General features: G+C 53.3%; 6 protein-coding genes across 6 annotated transcripts; 4 read left to right on the top strand and 2 right to left on the bottom strand.

Annotated features, from left to right (window-relative positions):
* Positions 1 to 427: 427 nt before the first annotated feature.
* On the top strand, positions 428 to 3,328 carry J4E86_010193 (uncharacterized protein; the record flags this gene model as incomplete). The annotated part of the gene is made up of 2 exons (XM_051450692.1): positions 428 to 792; positions 904 to 3,328. 2 exons carry the CDS (start codon positions 428 to 430, stop codon positions 3,326 to 3,328), a joined length of 2,790 nt encoding a protein of 929 aa, XP_051298207.1.
* Positions 3,329 to 3,727: 399 nt separating this feature from the next.
* On the bottom strand, positions 3,728 to 5,919 carry J4E86_010192 (uncharacterized protein; the record flags this gene model as incomplete). Its single annotated transcript, XM_051450691.1, has 5 exons — positions 3,728 to 4,513; positions 4,573 to 4,804; positions 4,860 to 5,157; positions 5,212 to 5,416; positions 5,473 to 5,919. The coding sequence occupies 5 exons, from the start codon at positions 5,917 to 5,919 to the stop codon at positions 3,728 to 3,730; spliced, it is 1,968 nt and encodes a 655-aa protein (XP_051298206.1).
* Positions 5,920 to 6,836: 917 nt separating this feature from the next.
* J4E86_010191 (uncharacterized protein) lies at positions 6,837 to 7,914 on the bottom strand (the record flags this gene model as incomplete). The annotated part of the gene is made up of 2 exons (XM_051450690.1): positions 6,837 to 7,737; positions 7,790 to 7,914. 2 exons carry the CDS (start codon positions 7,912 to 7,914, stop codon positions 6,837 to 6,839), a joined length of 1,026 nt encoding a protein of 341 aa, XP_051298205.1.
* Positions 7,915 to 8,510: 596 nt separating this feature from the next.
* Positions 8,511 to 9,029, top strand: J4E86_010190 (uncharacterized protein; the record flags this gene model as incomplete). Its single annotated transcript, XM_051450689.1, has 1 exon — positions 8,511 to 9,029. The coding sequence occupies one exon, from the start codon at positions 8,511 to 8,513 to the stop codon at positions 9,027 to 9,029; it is 519 nt and encodes a 172-aa protein (XP_051298204.1).
* Positions 9,030 to 10,607: 1,578 nt separating this feature from the next.
* On the top strand, positions 10,608 to 12,530 carry J4E86_010189 (uncharacterized protein; the record flags this gene model as incomplete). Its single annotated transcript, XM_051450688.1, has 2 exons — positions 10,608 to 12,212; positions 12,297 to 12,530. The coding sequence occupies 2 exons, from the start codon at positions 10,608 to 10,610 to the stop codon at positions 12,528 to 12,530; spliced, it is 1,839 nt and encodes a 612-aa protein (XP_051298203.1).
* Positions 12,531 to 13,641: 1,111 nt separating this feature from the next.
* J4E86_010188 (uncharacterized protein) lies at positions 13,642 to 14,657 on the top strand (the record flags this gene model as incomplete). The annotated part of the gene is made up of 4 exons (XM_051450687.1): positions 13,642 to 13,835; positions 13,884 to 13,958; positions 14,041 to 14,437; positions 14,487 to 14,657. 4 exons carry the CDS (start codon positions 13,642 to 13,644, stop codon positions 14,655 to 14,657), a joined length of 837 nt encoding a protein of 278 aa, XP_051298202.1.
* Positions 14,658 to 14,661: the final 4 nt, after the last annotated feature.

Genomic DNA, 14,661 nt, shown 5'->3' with positions numbered 1-14,661 from the left:
CAGAATACAGATGATTCTTTCATTCTGTCTCCAACCGATGGTCTGGGTACACCGCTAGCTGTAGCAAGGCTTACTCATAGCCATTGTGCATGTGTCTTACTGTGTGTGCTCGTCGCAAACTCACCTTTTGGGTTAGCGTTGGCTGAGCTTCGCGCACGTGACACGCGATTGCCTAGCTCAAATTATTATCCAAGTCGCGACCAACGATTCAAACACGCCGCCTCGGCACCACTGCCACGCAATTCACTGCTGATTCCACTAGGAAATTCCCCACTCGCGACCACCGACTCTCTCCCTGTGATACCGCCACAATTTCCGTTAGACCGCTGCTCCTTCCGACATCGTAAACCTTGCGCAACTTGCGCCGCGCTCCAGCCAGAGCCTACAACCACCACATCTGGTCAACATCCCCAGAACCACCGCCAAGATGAGTCGACGCGACTTCCTGTCGATGCCCGCGCCCGAGAACTATGTGGCTGGCCTCGGAAGAGGAGCCACTGGCTTCACAACGCGAAGCGATCTCGGTCCCGCGCGGGAGGGTCCCTCGGAGGAGCAGATGAAGGAGATGCTAGCGAAGCGTGCAGCATCGCTAGGCCAGGCAGCTCCCTCGGCGTATGGTGTCACCGAAAAGAAGGAAGAAGAGAGGGACGAAGAAGAGGATCGATTTCAAGATCCCGACAATGAAGTCGGTCTCTTCTCAAGCGGCATGAACTACGACAAGGACGATGACGAAGCCGACCGCATATACCAAGAAGTTGACGAGAAGATGGACAAGCGACGCAGAGCCAGAAGGTTAGTACCCCTAGTTTCATTTACCCCATGCCTCTTCCCCTCCCCTCTATCGTTATTTTCGAAGTATTCATCGTGTGTTTTTCCACGAACAGATACCGATGTCCGCCCTAGGGAAGCTCGCGAGCAACAAGAACGAGACGAATACGAACGAAACAACCCCAAGATCCAGCTCCAGTTTGCCGATCTAAAACGAGCCCTCGGTGGCGTCTCAGAAGAAGAATGGGCAGCCCTGCCCGAGGTCGGAGATATGACGGGTAAAGCGAAGCGCGCACGCGAAGCTCGACTGGCAAATTCGAGGTCCTACGCCGTACCGGACAGTGTTTTGGCCGCGGCATCCAAGAGCGGCGAGCTTGATACCACGATATCGTCGGACGCTGACGGCATGACGACGAATCTCGCAAGTATCGGAGCTGCCCAACTGTCTGCCTTGACTGTACGGCTCGACACAGCAGCAAGCGCCCCTGGCACACAAACCACAACGACCTCTGGAACCTCGACGTCTGTGGACCCCAAGGGATACATGACGGCGCTCAACAAAAAGGAAGCTATGGGCGAGGAAGTTCCAGTTGAGGACATCAACCGCGCGCGCGTACTGCTAGAATCGGCTGTCAAGACTAACGTACACAATGGTCCGGGATACGTTGCGTTGGCGCGACTCGAAGAAGTGGCCGGGAAAGTTCACACAGCCAAAAAGGTCATTGCTCGCGGGTGCGAACTTTGTCCCAAATCGATAGTCGTTTGGGAGGAAGCGATCAGGCTGAACAAGGACAATCTCCACAACGCCAAGATTATTGCTGCCAATGGCATCAAACAGAATCCCAAGGCTGTGAAGTTGTGGCAAGCCGCAATCGATCTAGAACAAACTCCGGCGTCTAGGAAAAAGGTCACTCGTCAAGCTCTCGACCACAACCCCCAGAGTGTCGAGCTATGGAAGACTCTCATCAACGACACGGAAGAGCTTGATGCAGTCCGCTTACTTTTCGCCAAAGCTACTGATACCGTGCCTCTTTCCGAAGAATTGTGGATTTCATACGCCAGGGTTTCTGAACCGGAAGACGCGCAGCAGATTCTCAACAAGGCTCGCAAAGCCATCCCTACCAGTTGGGCAATCTGGATTCATGCTTGCAGGTTACAAGAAGAGCTAGGCAAAGTGGACATGCTGGACATGATCATGACCCGAGCTGTGAAGTCTCTGATCAAGGAGAACGCTATGATCAAGCGTGAAGAGTGGCTCTCTCAAGCTGAGATATGCGAGGAACAAGGCAACACTGGCACAGCTGCTGCAATCATCAAAGCGACTGTGGGCTGGGGTCTTGACGAAGACGACGAGCGTCGAGACGTTTGGCTCGAAGATGCCAGGAGTGTTCTCAACAGGAACAAACCGGAAACAGCCAGAGCCATTCTCGGTTTTGCTGTCGCCATCTTCCCATACAGTACAACGGTTTGGCACGCGTCCACCGATCTCGAAAAGCATCATGGTACAACAGATACCCTCCTCAGTGTCCTAGAGCGAGCAGTTAATGCCTGTCCCAACTCGGAGTCACTCTGGCTGCAATATGCCCGAGAGATGTGGCAGTCAGGGAACCCTGAAGGTGCCCGTCAAGTTTTGGGCAGAAGTTTCGAAGCTCTACCCGGCAACGAAATGCTATACACTCGCGCTGTTGACTTCGAGGTCGACGCTGGTAACTACGAGCAAGCACGTAGCTTCTTGCAGATTGCTCGTGAATCAGCTGCTACGGACCGCATCTACATGAAATCAGCCGTCCTCGAACGACAACTGGAGAACTACGAGACGGCGATCGACATCTGCAATCAAGGTCTGCAGAACTGGCCCGGTAGCTGGAAACTACACGCCATAAAGGGGCAAGTCTATGAGCAGCTGTCGAAGCTTCCGGAAGCTCATGAGGCATTCAACATTGGCACACGTGCCGCACCAAAGGCACCCGTCTTGTATATCCTCCTTTCCCGGTTACAAGTAAAGCAAGGTGCAGTCGTCAAGGCCAGATCAACACTAGACCGTGGTCGCCAACAGAACCCCAAGAGCGCAGAAATCCTCCTAGAGCAAGTCCGTCTCGAGCGTCGCGCGAACAACACAAGCGCCGCCCAACAGCTCATGGCCGGCGCCCTACAACAATGCCCCAACTCCGGTCTACTATGGGCAGAGAAGATCATGCACCTCGAAGGCCGCACCCAGCGTAAGCCGCGCGCCCTCGAAGCCATCAAGAAAGTTGAAAAAGACCCACTTCTCTTCGTAGTCGTCGCCCGCATCTTCTGGGGCGAGCGCCGTCTCGACAAAGCCGCAACATGGTTCGTCAAAGCCGTCACTCTTGACAGCGACTACGGCGATGCTTGGGTCTGGTACTACAAGTTCCTGGAACAACACGGCACAGAGGAGAAGAAGGAGGAGGCGCTTTCGAAGGCTGCTATGGCGGAACCGAAGCATGGTGAGATTTGGCAGTCGGTGGCCAAGGACCCTAAGAATGCGAGGAAGAGTGTTGAGGAGATTTTGAAGATTGCTGCGGCGAAAGCGGAGTAGAATGCCGCGGTGGCAGGAATCTTGTATGATTAGGTCTGTTTTTTGGAGAGTTTTATAATCCCACAGCAATTCCAATAGAATTCCCGGTTCTGCAGCTTTCGAATGCATTCGGCCCTAGTCAGGTGGTAAATCAATATGGGAAGACTCAACTGAAGCATGTGTCCTAATGCATTCACGAATGCGAGCTCAGTCATTCCAATGAAAAGACGCTTATGTAGTCAAGGCAAACAAGGATATCTCATTCTTCTTGTTGATACTATCATCAACACGGGTATAACGAAGTCGCAGATGAGCGCAAAAGCAAACTCATCAAAACTCAACTAGAAACTCTCCTCCTCACGACAACAATGCGCAAAGGTGAAGATTGCAACACTTGTAGTGTTCACACTAGGAAGACGCTCACCTCCTCGTCACCTCATCCTTCTCCACAATCTTCTTGTCCTCCACGCCAGCAGCACCACCCCCACCACCAAGCGGTTCGTCAACATAATCCGCATGCCCACCCTGCTCATGGAGTTCAAACAGCGGCTCCATGGGCGCGACATCCTGTCGCAAGACACGCTTCTTGAGGTACCACGGCAACTTCTTCGTGTAGTAAGCCGCGAACTGGCGGTTACCAACATCAAAGACCGTATCCAGTTCTTCCAGCGTGAGTGCCTTAGTCTCAGGCAAGAGGAAGTAGGCGTAGATGAAGCCGAAGAAGTTCCAAGCTGCGTACCAACAGAACGCACCCGTTGGTGTGAAAGCAGCCTCAAGAGCCGGCCACGTGAGGGAGAGGATGAAGTTGAAGCCCCAGCAGGTAGCTGTGGCGAAGGACATGCCGACGTCGCGGAGGTGAAGTGGGAATGCTTCTGCAGAGTATGTAAAGGGCACGGGGCCTTCACCGGGGGAGTAGACGGCCATGAAGACGTAGATTGCGGCGGCGATGGATCCAAGACGTTGCGGGGATGGCGTGCCATCGGGGTTCTCGGGTAGGTAGAAGGATAATCCGCACCAAAGAAGACACAGACCCATAAGAGGGAAGGTCGTAAGCAAAAGGTTCCTGCGGCCGAATGTATCGATGGTGTAGATTGCTGGGATCGCGAAGAGGAAGTTCGTTACGCCGGTGCCCATGGATACGAGCAAAGCTTGGGGCGTGTCAAAACCGGCAGCTTCGAAGATGGAGGTACTGTAGTATGCGATGACCTAAGACTACTGTTAGCGACTGAGATAGCAAGTGAAATCGAGGGATCTGGAGTGCATACGTTGACTCCACAGAATTGCTGCATGAACATGACGAAGAAGGCGCTCTGTGCAGCGCGACGGTTGCGACGGACGATGAAGAATTCTTTGAACGGGTTTCGGCCCTCGCGTTCCGCGTTTTCAATCTCAAGAAGCTTATACGCGTAGTACATGTCGCGTGCAGCTTGGATCTTGTGCGCGCGTAGTCGACAAAGTGAGTTGAACGCCTTGTCGTATTTGCCTTTCTCCATGTACCTTTGGTTCAGATTAGCTCAAGGCAAGGCCAATGAACTGCGAGTCGGAAACTTACCACCGCGGCGATTCTGGGCAAAAGTATACTTGGACGCAGACAATCATCGGGGGGATACTGGTGGAGGCCAACATCCACCTCCATGGCGAATTTTCACCGCCAATGATTGTAACATTCTGAAATGCGACGGAGACGACGAAACCCAGCATAATTCCGAAAGCGGTCCACATTTGCCACATCATGGTGAGGGCTCCACGGATGGTCTTTGGCGCAGATTCGGCAGCGTAGACAGGCGTAGTCGAGGACTTTGCGCCGACAGCAAACCCGAGCATGAAGCGCGCGACAAGAAGGTTTGGCCCTATCGTAATCGTCAGCTCTCAGTTCATACGTCTATTGGCGAGTCTTTACTCACAGCTTTCAGCGGCCGCCATCCAAATACCAGTGATGAAAGAGATGATGCAAGAGATGAAGATGGTCCCACGGCGGCCAAAGAACTTGTTCAGGGGTGCGTTGGACCAGCATCCGATGAGACAAGAGCAAAGGTAAGGAGCCCCGTTAAGCAGACCTCGAAGCCACACCTGGTCCTCTGTAATTCCGAATTCTCTGAAGTAGAATCCCTGGACAAGATGTTAGTGGCGGGAAATGATAAGATGGGAACGGCAAAGCAACTGACCTGAGCACCGTTGACAGCCGTCTGGTCCATTCCTTGCACGATGGCAGATCCAGCGCAGAGCACAACCAAGAAATACAGCATTTTAGGTTGAGACCACCGATGGGTAACCTCGTGTCGCAGCCAGTCTTTCTCTTCGGTGGACAGTTGATTGACGTATTCAAAACCATCGTCTCGTTGACCTACACGAGCAATGAGGGCGCCCTTGCGGAACTCATCCTGGTACTCCTGTAGGCCCTTCTCAACACACCATGCGTCGACGTCGGCTAGGACGTGTTCCTCGCTATAACCGGCTAGGGGGTTCCTGAGCTTTGCGGCGACCGAAGCCTTTCGCTGCGGAGCAGCGCCGGCATGTTCATGATGCTGTCCGGCACCAAAGTCGGACTTGTCACTGCCCGATGATGAGAAGTTGGGCTCGGTAGCCTCGATGTCTGGCTTTCGACGAGACATGGTGACGACTGATCACAAGTATCGCGTCTAGATGGGATCTCCTGGGGGGAGTGGAGATGCTGATCGCAAAGTGGAGGAGTAAAAGGACACACGACCAGATGCCTGGGAACCATGACAGGTCGTGTTATATAGGGTATCCGGGGCACAGTTCACGCCCGCATTTTCTCCATCAAAGAGCGGGTCAAATCCTGCACCAGGGTGACAATCCCCATGTTTTCTCCACACCATCCTTCTCCGTTGCACTGGTTGGCGTATGTAACTATACATCGAGATCAGACACGGGGCGGCCGCGCCGAGAAATGGAGTTGTATGTTTACCCAAGATTAACCAAGAAGACATGTCTGGGACGATGTCATTGTGGGCACACGCGCTTGTTGGTTTCTCGGCGGAAGCTAAATCTATACTTGGCAGTGGAGCGCGGCAGGGCGTTCTGGGTAGCCAAGAAAGCACGTGAAGTCTCGTCGTAGCTCGCCTGAACATTGTTGAGCGTTCCGACCAATGGGGATTTTGTCGGTAAGGCTTGAGGGAACAACGTTGTGGTGAACGATTACGACGCCACATGACGAGCTTGGCGTCAAGCGGAATCCGCACTTGGCAGGGCGCATCTTTACCAGAAATGGCATCCCGTCTTATCGACTATCGGCACCCAGTTCCGGCCTCGACTCAAGGCTGTCAGCGCTCTGCATGCTCAGAAGTAGTGAGCCTGAGAAAGGAGCGTAGACAAAGTTTCGATGGGTGATAGAAAGGATAGTATTCATTGCTGGCTCGTAGGAAAATGCGACTGTTATACTTGAGACCTGGAAGTCTGGAAAGTGAAAAAGAAGATTGTCTTGGAAGATATTTACGAGCCGTGCGAACCGCTGAAAAGCCTGCAGAGCTTGAGCTTAGTAGAACACTTCTTTCGATAGTATGAGGCTTCAGTCCACTTGGGCGTGGGTCCACGCGCCGCGCAGCAGCAGATTGTCCATTTCCTTGGAAACCGTCTCGTTCGAGGCCTTGAGCTTCAAGTAGTGCTGGCTGGTCCTGCGTTCGTCCTCCACCCAGACGTTAGTGCCATTTGGGAACAGAAAGTTGTACCCATTTTCGTTTCCGTACTCGAACCAACTGCCCAGGCCCCTGCCCGCATAGACCATGGTTAAAAAGTCCCATGAGTATTCGGAGGTGTTGTAAGACCCCCAGTACTCCCAAGCCGATTTAACTGGGTCATTCGGGGGTCCACACACAGTAAACCGTGCGCCCGACAGGACCTCGACGCCCACCTCTGCGCCAAGGAAGGTCATCGGAACACAATCGGGCCATGTGTTGATGACGTGTGGAGCGTTCTGAATCGCGAAATTGTACTCCGCATCGATGGCTGGCTCTTGCGAGTAACCGCCGCCCATGACCACTAGTTCCTTCACCTTTGCCTTAACAAGCGCGTATCCATCCAACGCGGAGTATTTATCGCTGGTCGTATTGAGAAGGCCAGACAACGATCCCATGAAACCAATCGAGACAACAGTCACACTGTTGTTCTTCGCTTCCGCGAGCGTCTTCCGATAGAGCTCTACTGGATCCCAAGTCTTGTTAACCTGCCCATTAGGCACCGAGCCGCCGGACCATCCAGCAGCGACCTTGCTTGCATATTCTCCTCCGAATGGTTCAGGCGATGTGATGTTCGTGTAGGGTCTAGGCAACCCAATCGGGACGGAAGAATAGCCGTAGTGGTTCACGATGGCTGACGCTGCGTAGGCAGAGTATGTCGAATTGACGTTGATGTTCACAGCGAGGAGGTTTGTGTTCGGCAAAGTGCACGCGAGGAGCAGGGCTGCAGTATCGCTGTTGCACTGTCAGCTATGCGTTCAGGTTTTACGTGGTACAGGACACTTACTCAATAGCCTCAAAAAGATCAGCATCCACAAACAAGTTCTTTGTCTCTGGTGTTACACTCGACGCGACTGAGATCGCAAACGACGAGACTGCCAGCCAACAGGGCAGCATGAGTCGTGGAAACATGGCGTCGCAGACCCAAGGCAATGGAAGACAGGAAAAGAGGCTGGAGAATATACAGAGGCTAGCAAGAGGCGTAGGGTTGCGAAAGTGGCGGGATTCCCACGGTGTACAAGGAGGAAATACTTAACCTTCCAGTCTACCTGACTACTGCAGTGCGACGCCCCGCCATCGGATCTCCACAGTGAAAGTCTTCGGCGATAAACGGCAGATCCGGGTTCTCCATTGCACAGTAGTGCGCAGATCGGATCGAATGAAGTGTCGAGATCGTTGTGTACAGCATGCGGCGTGCGATAAGGGCGCGTGCAAGGGTTTGTCGCGTTTAGGCATTTAGGTGTCGTCCCGGACGCGCACTTGAGGCGACCTGGGATGTGTTTTCCTCGTTCTCTTCATTGCGCTCTTGCTGTGGTACTGTGATGTCGTGAAGCTAATGTGGTGGTCGAGTTCAGATGACGTGACGAGATCCGTGACGATCGTATCCGCCAGCTCGGAAGCTACGAAGGCATCACTAATAAGCATCAACATGCGCCGGTTTCTTCGACAAAGGATACTTTGCAGGTCATCCTCCAATTCTGCGACACAACTGCCAGAAAACTACAGATATGCACAAACTCGCACTTTACTTGGCCGCATCGCTGCTAGGGTTGACTGCCGCTTATCGCGAATGTGCCGACGCGAAAGACGTCATCGCCAAGCTCCACCTCGAGCCAAACCTAGAGAAGGGCTACTTTCGACAAACCTTTCAAGATACCGGTACCATCGGCAATCGCTCATACTCAACCGCCATCTACTACCTACTCGAAGGCCAATCTGGTCCATCTTACTGGCATCGCGTTACCGATGCTGTCGAGATATGGCACTTTTACGCTGGCGCCCCTCTGAAGCTTGAGCTTTCGTGGAACAACGGTACTGCGACTCAAAAGCAGATTCTAGGTAGCGACATCTTCAGGGACCAGGCTCCGCAAGTCATCATCGCAGAAAACCAGTGGCAGCGGGCGACCAGTTTAGGCAACTGGACGCTGGTAGGCACGACGGTCGCACCTGGCTTTTCGTTCGATGGCTACGAGTTGCCGGGACCAGAGTTCACGCCAGACGACGGTCATGGATCCCACAGTCTGTAGCGAAGCAGGGACACAGATACGCCCTCGAACCTAAAGAGGCTCCATGACCCCTATCTTGCCACATTGTCGACGCAAGGCTACCGGTGATGCCGGAGTCCGCTAGGCTCACCGACTTATCCACCACGACTCAGTTCGACAATCGCTCGCAAGCCCAACATCCGTAGAAATTCGCAAGAAGACATCAAAACCAGGGTGAAAACGTTCATGACTGCGCACGTGGAACCCAACTTTGAAGCCCCATTTGGTTCGCTCCGCGTACCGACATCATTAGCTGCAACATCTTTAACGTCGGACCCGAAATCTTCAGTACAACCATATTACGGCTAGTATGCTTTAAGAGAACAAGAGAAGGTGTAAATGTTTGGGTTCTTACCTTGTCAGGAGACAGTGGGCTGATCGGAGCGCGCATAATGTCCGTTGGATTGCCCGCTGCCGGACTTCGCTTCCTCGCGATCTAGACCTTGCATCACGCGACAAGATATCCGAAAACACCACTCCAGGCCCTTGCTATGTTAATGGAAGAGGAGGCTTATCCTCGGGTCTTCAGATGCATCAGCTGTGGCGCGCCTTCTCATGGTCTATCTCCGACTGAGCCATGCGAACGAGGAAGACACCAGAGATAGGCAAGCTCACACACCAAAACCCATCTCAATATTATCAGATGATAGTATACAGACCACTGGTATCTCCTCGTGATGATGCAGTCTTCTCCTTAGGCTCTAGTCGCACCCCCGAGGGTCGACCACTGTACTCCGCTCGCGCAACGCAGTCATTCTGATACCGATCAATCTACCATAACACACAGACTTGATGATACGCGCATTCAACTGTCCGTGGCGTCAGAAGCTGCTACCTGTCTCAGCAACACTAACTTCTGGTATCTCTAGTCGTACATACGATTCAGACGACAGGCTTCCCAGCACGCGCATTCACAAGTCATTAATTTCGCGCCACTTCAGCCCTTTGCAATGTTCCTACTACAATCCGATGGTGGCTCACGGCTGAGTAAGCTCCAACGTACAAACAAGAGGAGCGGGTTGGCTGCGGACTTTGCGCAAGCCACGACGTGTGATCTAAGCGTAGCTGCTTCGGGCACTGGGTTGCCGCATCCTTCCCGCCGCCTGATGCAGATACGGTGTGCCCTAGTCAGGAGTGAGCGATCAATACCCATGCTGACTGTGTTCGTGTATGACTACGAGGTCATCCATCTCCATCACCGTTTGCCCACATTCACATTCGAGCGAGGCGTTCCAAACAATACGACATCCGAATGTCAAATCTCCGTTCTTCGCAGCTCAAAGTCATACTATCATTGTCTTCATTCGTGGACATGGCGAAAGGGTGGGTCCGTATTCCGCCATGGCGTTTGCGGAAGCAGTCGAGTGAGCAGAAGGACTATTGATCATCTGTGCTGAAGCATGAAAACCATCTGTCATGAAATCAGATATAAGAGCTCAAACGCTCTGCTCCATTGCTCCACAGCAGCATCTTCGGCAGCGTCCTCGCTTCGCACTGTTGTCTTCTTTTCTGTCGATCTTTATCACTCAACACTCGTTACTTCCATCGTATTAAGCTGAAATGAAGTCTTTTGCCATCCTCGGGACGGCTCTCTTGGGCCTTCTCGTTCCAGTAACTACCGCGATAGCGATTCCGTCTGAGACCACTGAGCTCGCGCCTTTTACGCCAAAACGAGATGGCCTCGAGGAACGTCAGTCATCGGCGTGTGTCAATGGTCCCACTACGAGGAATTGCTGGACCAGTGGATTCAACTCTTCTACGGACATGTACACCTCATGGCCTAATACCGGTGTGGTTCGCTCCTACAATCTACGCATCGAGAATACAACTTGCAACCCTGACGGTGCTGGGTCAAGGGTTTGCATGTTGATCAATGGAAGAACTCCGGGTCCCACCATCGTTGCCAACTGGGGTGACACCATCAGAATCACTGTTCGCAACATGCTTCAATCCAATGGCACTTCCATCCACTGGCACGGCTTCCGCATGCTCAACAAGAACATCCAGGATGGTGTCAACGGGGTAACGGAATGTGCGGTAGCACCGGGTGACCTCAAGACGTACGAATTTCAGGCAACCGAATACGGCACGACATGGTATCACTCGCATTTCTCGCATCAGTACGGAGATGGAGTTGTCGGAACGTTCATTGTCAACGGTCCTGCCACCGCAAACTATGACGAGGACCTTGGAGTTATGCCAATTACAGACTGGTTTTACAAGACCGCCTTTCAAGCAGCCTCCATCGCATTCCAGAATGGACAGGCTGGTCTGGGTCCCCCAGTACCCGACAACATCCTGATCAACGGCACTTCTAAGAACGCAGCCGGAGGTGGTGCTTACAATCGAGTGACGATGCAAGCGGGTAAGCGCTATCGTCTGCGACTTGTGAACACTGCAGTCGACACCAGCATGACTGTTAACCTCGACGGCCATCCCTTCCAAGTCATTGCAAACGACTTCGTTCCCGTCGTCCCATACAACACCACTCACCTTCAACTTGGTATCGGCCAACGCTACGACGTCATCATCACTGCCAACCAAACAGCTGGAAACTACTGGTTCCGCGCCGACGCTAACGGCCTTTGCCAGTCACGCTCCATTCTCCCAGGACGCGCCATCTTCACGTACCAAGGACAGACAGTGGCTGATCCCACCTCAACTGCTCCAACCAACCCCTTCACAATCTGCGCTGATCCTATCACCACCCCGAAAGTCGCAAAGAACGTGCCCAGCACCACATTCGCCGCCCAAGCCAAGAACCTCCCCGTCGCTTTCGGTCCAGTAGCAGCAAATGGCAACACAGTTCTGTGGACCATCAACGGCACGTCCATCATCATCGACCCCGGAAAGCCGACCGTCCAATATGTTGCAGAGAACAACAACAGTATCCCGCAATCTTACAACGTTGTGCAGGTACCATCAACATCGGCATCCACTTGGACTTACTGGGTCATACAACAAGCTGTAGGAGCACCGCCCATCGCCCACCCCATCCATCTTCACGGCCATGACAGCTATGTCCTTGGCGGCGGTGACGGCCAATTCAGCATGGCAACGCATTTCAGCTCGCTTCGCTTCACCAACCCACCGCGTCGCGACGTTGTTCAGCTCAGAGGGAGTGGGTGGCTCGTTCTCGCATATCCGACTGATAACCCCGGTGCTGTAAGTAAACACTCTTATCTCAACCATCCCAACCATCCCCCAATATCGCCACTGATATAACAAATACTAACTCCTTCTCCCCAGTGGCTCATGCACTGCCACATCGCCTTCCACGTCGGCATGGGCCTCGGCATCCAGTTCCTGGAGCGCAAATCCGAAATCAATCTTCCGGCTGCTGGCTCTGAGTGGAAGCAGAATTGCGCTAATTGGGCTGCTTACAAGGCTGGGACGACGGATGTTTGGCCTCAGGACGACTCTGGTCTTAAGAAGCGTTGGCCTCCTCTTGTTGAGGGTACCTCGTCGTTCATGCTGGACTAGGCTGAGCACGGAATTGTTCTCTCTTCGCAGGAGACTCCGAGGGCAAGCAATACTTCGTCCAGCTATAGGCGGTGCGATGCTCTTCCACTCGCGACGTTTGCTGGCAGCGGTCCGGCCTTCCCTAGACTTTGTATTCTCTTCTCACACTCCTTCAACCCTATTCTGACTTTACCCCTTCTTTCTCATACATATCTTGTCATCGCTGCTCTCCACTTTGTTTTGGGGGGCGACATGTACATACTTGCTCCGCTACTTCCACCCTTCTTGTAGATATTGCAATAACACCCCTTTCGCGAGAGTTATCCGAATTCGCACCCTAAACTATGTGCGACCATTTTTATCCTGATAATCTGTGTGGCGTTCAGGTCCTTAAGCGCATACATGTCGCTAGTCCATCTCACCACCGCAGCCACCCAAGTACGCAGTTCATACCTCCACTCCACCCATCTTCACCCCAGACCCTTTCCGCATCCCATCCCATCTCGATCCCCACCCCCGAATCACCCCACCAATCTCCATCCGGCCATCGCACGGTGTCGCAGCTCCCGCTTATCACACCCAAGCCGCGAGGCACGTCTTGCCGTCCCATCCCAGCCAATCACCATCGTCTCAGAAATTGCCGGGTAAGCCCAGCACAAGGGTAGCGAGCGGGGAACACCCGACCTCCACCACCGCATTCAACATGCTGACCATTGTTTTCATGTTCTCTCAAGCAAGCTGTAGCGAAGGAGGCTTTTCGGCGTAATCGTGATATATATCCAGCCAGTTGGGAGACAGCTGCGTACAGACCGAGCCGTGGCGGCGGTATTCGAACGAATGGGAATATCGAATAGTGTACACGGAGACCGAGGCGCACGGCTTGGAAGACGGGGGAGTGAGATGGATGAGTGGTTGACCAAGAAGAGGGCGCTCGAGATGTCGTGTTCCCCACTGTGCATGTGCGTGTGGAGGAGGAGTGGTGAGCGAAGGCGGACAGGGAAGCTCTCGAGTTGATAAGCGTGGAGTACCCTGAGTTTGTGCTCGAGCTACAAGGCCATCGTATGGTTACTACAGTACTACATTAGTTACTCTGCATCACCCGTGTATTGCAAGCATACCTACTACAACCACCATGGCGACAACAACAGTGACCTCGCACAGCACAGACTCCGATCGCATCGACAAAGAGCCACATCTCGCACACACATCAACCAACATCTCAATCAGCCCAGAGCTGTTCGAGAAACTCTATCTCGCGCCGAAGACACCACATGCAAATGAGAACGTCGGAAAATATGCTAATGCGACACCTTTGGGCTTCTTGGGGTGAGACCCTCTTTACGGAGTGGACGGTGTCGATACTAAGAATGGCAGATTCGTCATCTCAACTTTCACATTCTCCATGGTACTAATGGGTTGGGGCGGTGCCGCCGGAATGCAAGCAGTCGTGTACGTCCTTCCCTCCCTCACCCCTTCCCACTCCCCTCACTCCTCCCATGCCCCCCTACTCCCCCTATTAACCCCCTCACAGCGGCATATTCTTCTTCACAGGCCCCCTCCTCCTAACCCTCTCCACAATCTTCCTCTGGATCCAAGCCCAATTCTTCCCCATGATGGTATGCGGTCTCTTCGCCGTCTTCTGGCTCTCCTTCGGTATGTTGCAACTGCCCACCCTCGGTCTCGCCGCCGCCTATTCACCGACTGGCGATGCAGCGGCAGGAATGGTGAGCAAGGAGATGAACGCGGTCATTGCGTTGTATTTGCTTGTTTGGGGGTTTGCGCTAGCAACGTTTTGGCTCTTTACTATCCGGATCAACATGGTCTTTGCGGGTATCTTCGGATTTGTGACGGTCGGGGCTTGGGTGTTGAGTGGAGCGTACTGGGCGTTGAGTACGGGGGATTTTGATAAGGCGTTGAAGTTGCAGAAGGTGAGTTACACTGGTGGCATTTTTGAGGGGTCGTTACTGATGCGTACAGGCTGGTGGAGCGCTCTTGTTCATAGTAGGCTTGCTGGGCTGGTACATGCTCTTCGTCATTATGGCTGCAGAGATGCGCTGGTCTGTATGCCCGCCTGTTGGAGATCTTAGCAAATACTGGGCGAAGACGGATGTCGAGATTGGTGCAAATGCGAGCGAGAAGAAAGATTGAGCAT

The sequence above is a fragment of the Alternaria arbusti genome (genome assembly GCF_024043155.1).
Source record: "Alternaria arbusti strain BMP 1465 chromosome Unknown scaffold_20, whole genome shotgun sequence".
Taxonomy (NCBI): Eukaryota; Fungi; Ascomycota; class Dothideomycetes; order Pleosporales; family Pleosporaceae; genus Alternaria; species Alternaria arbusti.
The sequence above is the reverse complement of the archived record's forward strand: the minus strand, read 5'-3'. Positions and strand labels throughout refer to the sequence as shown.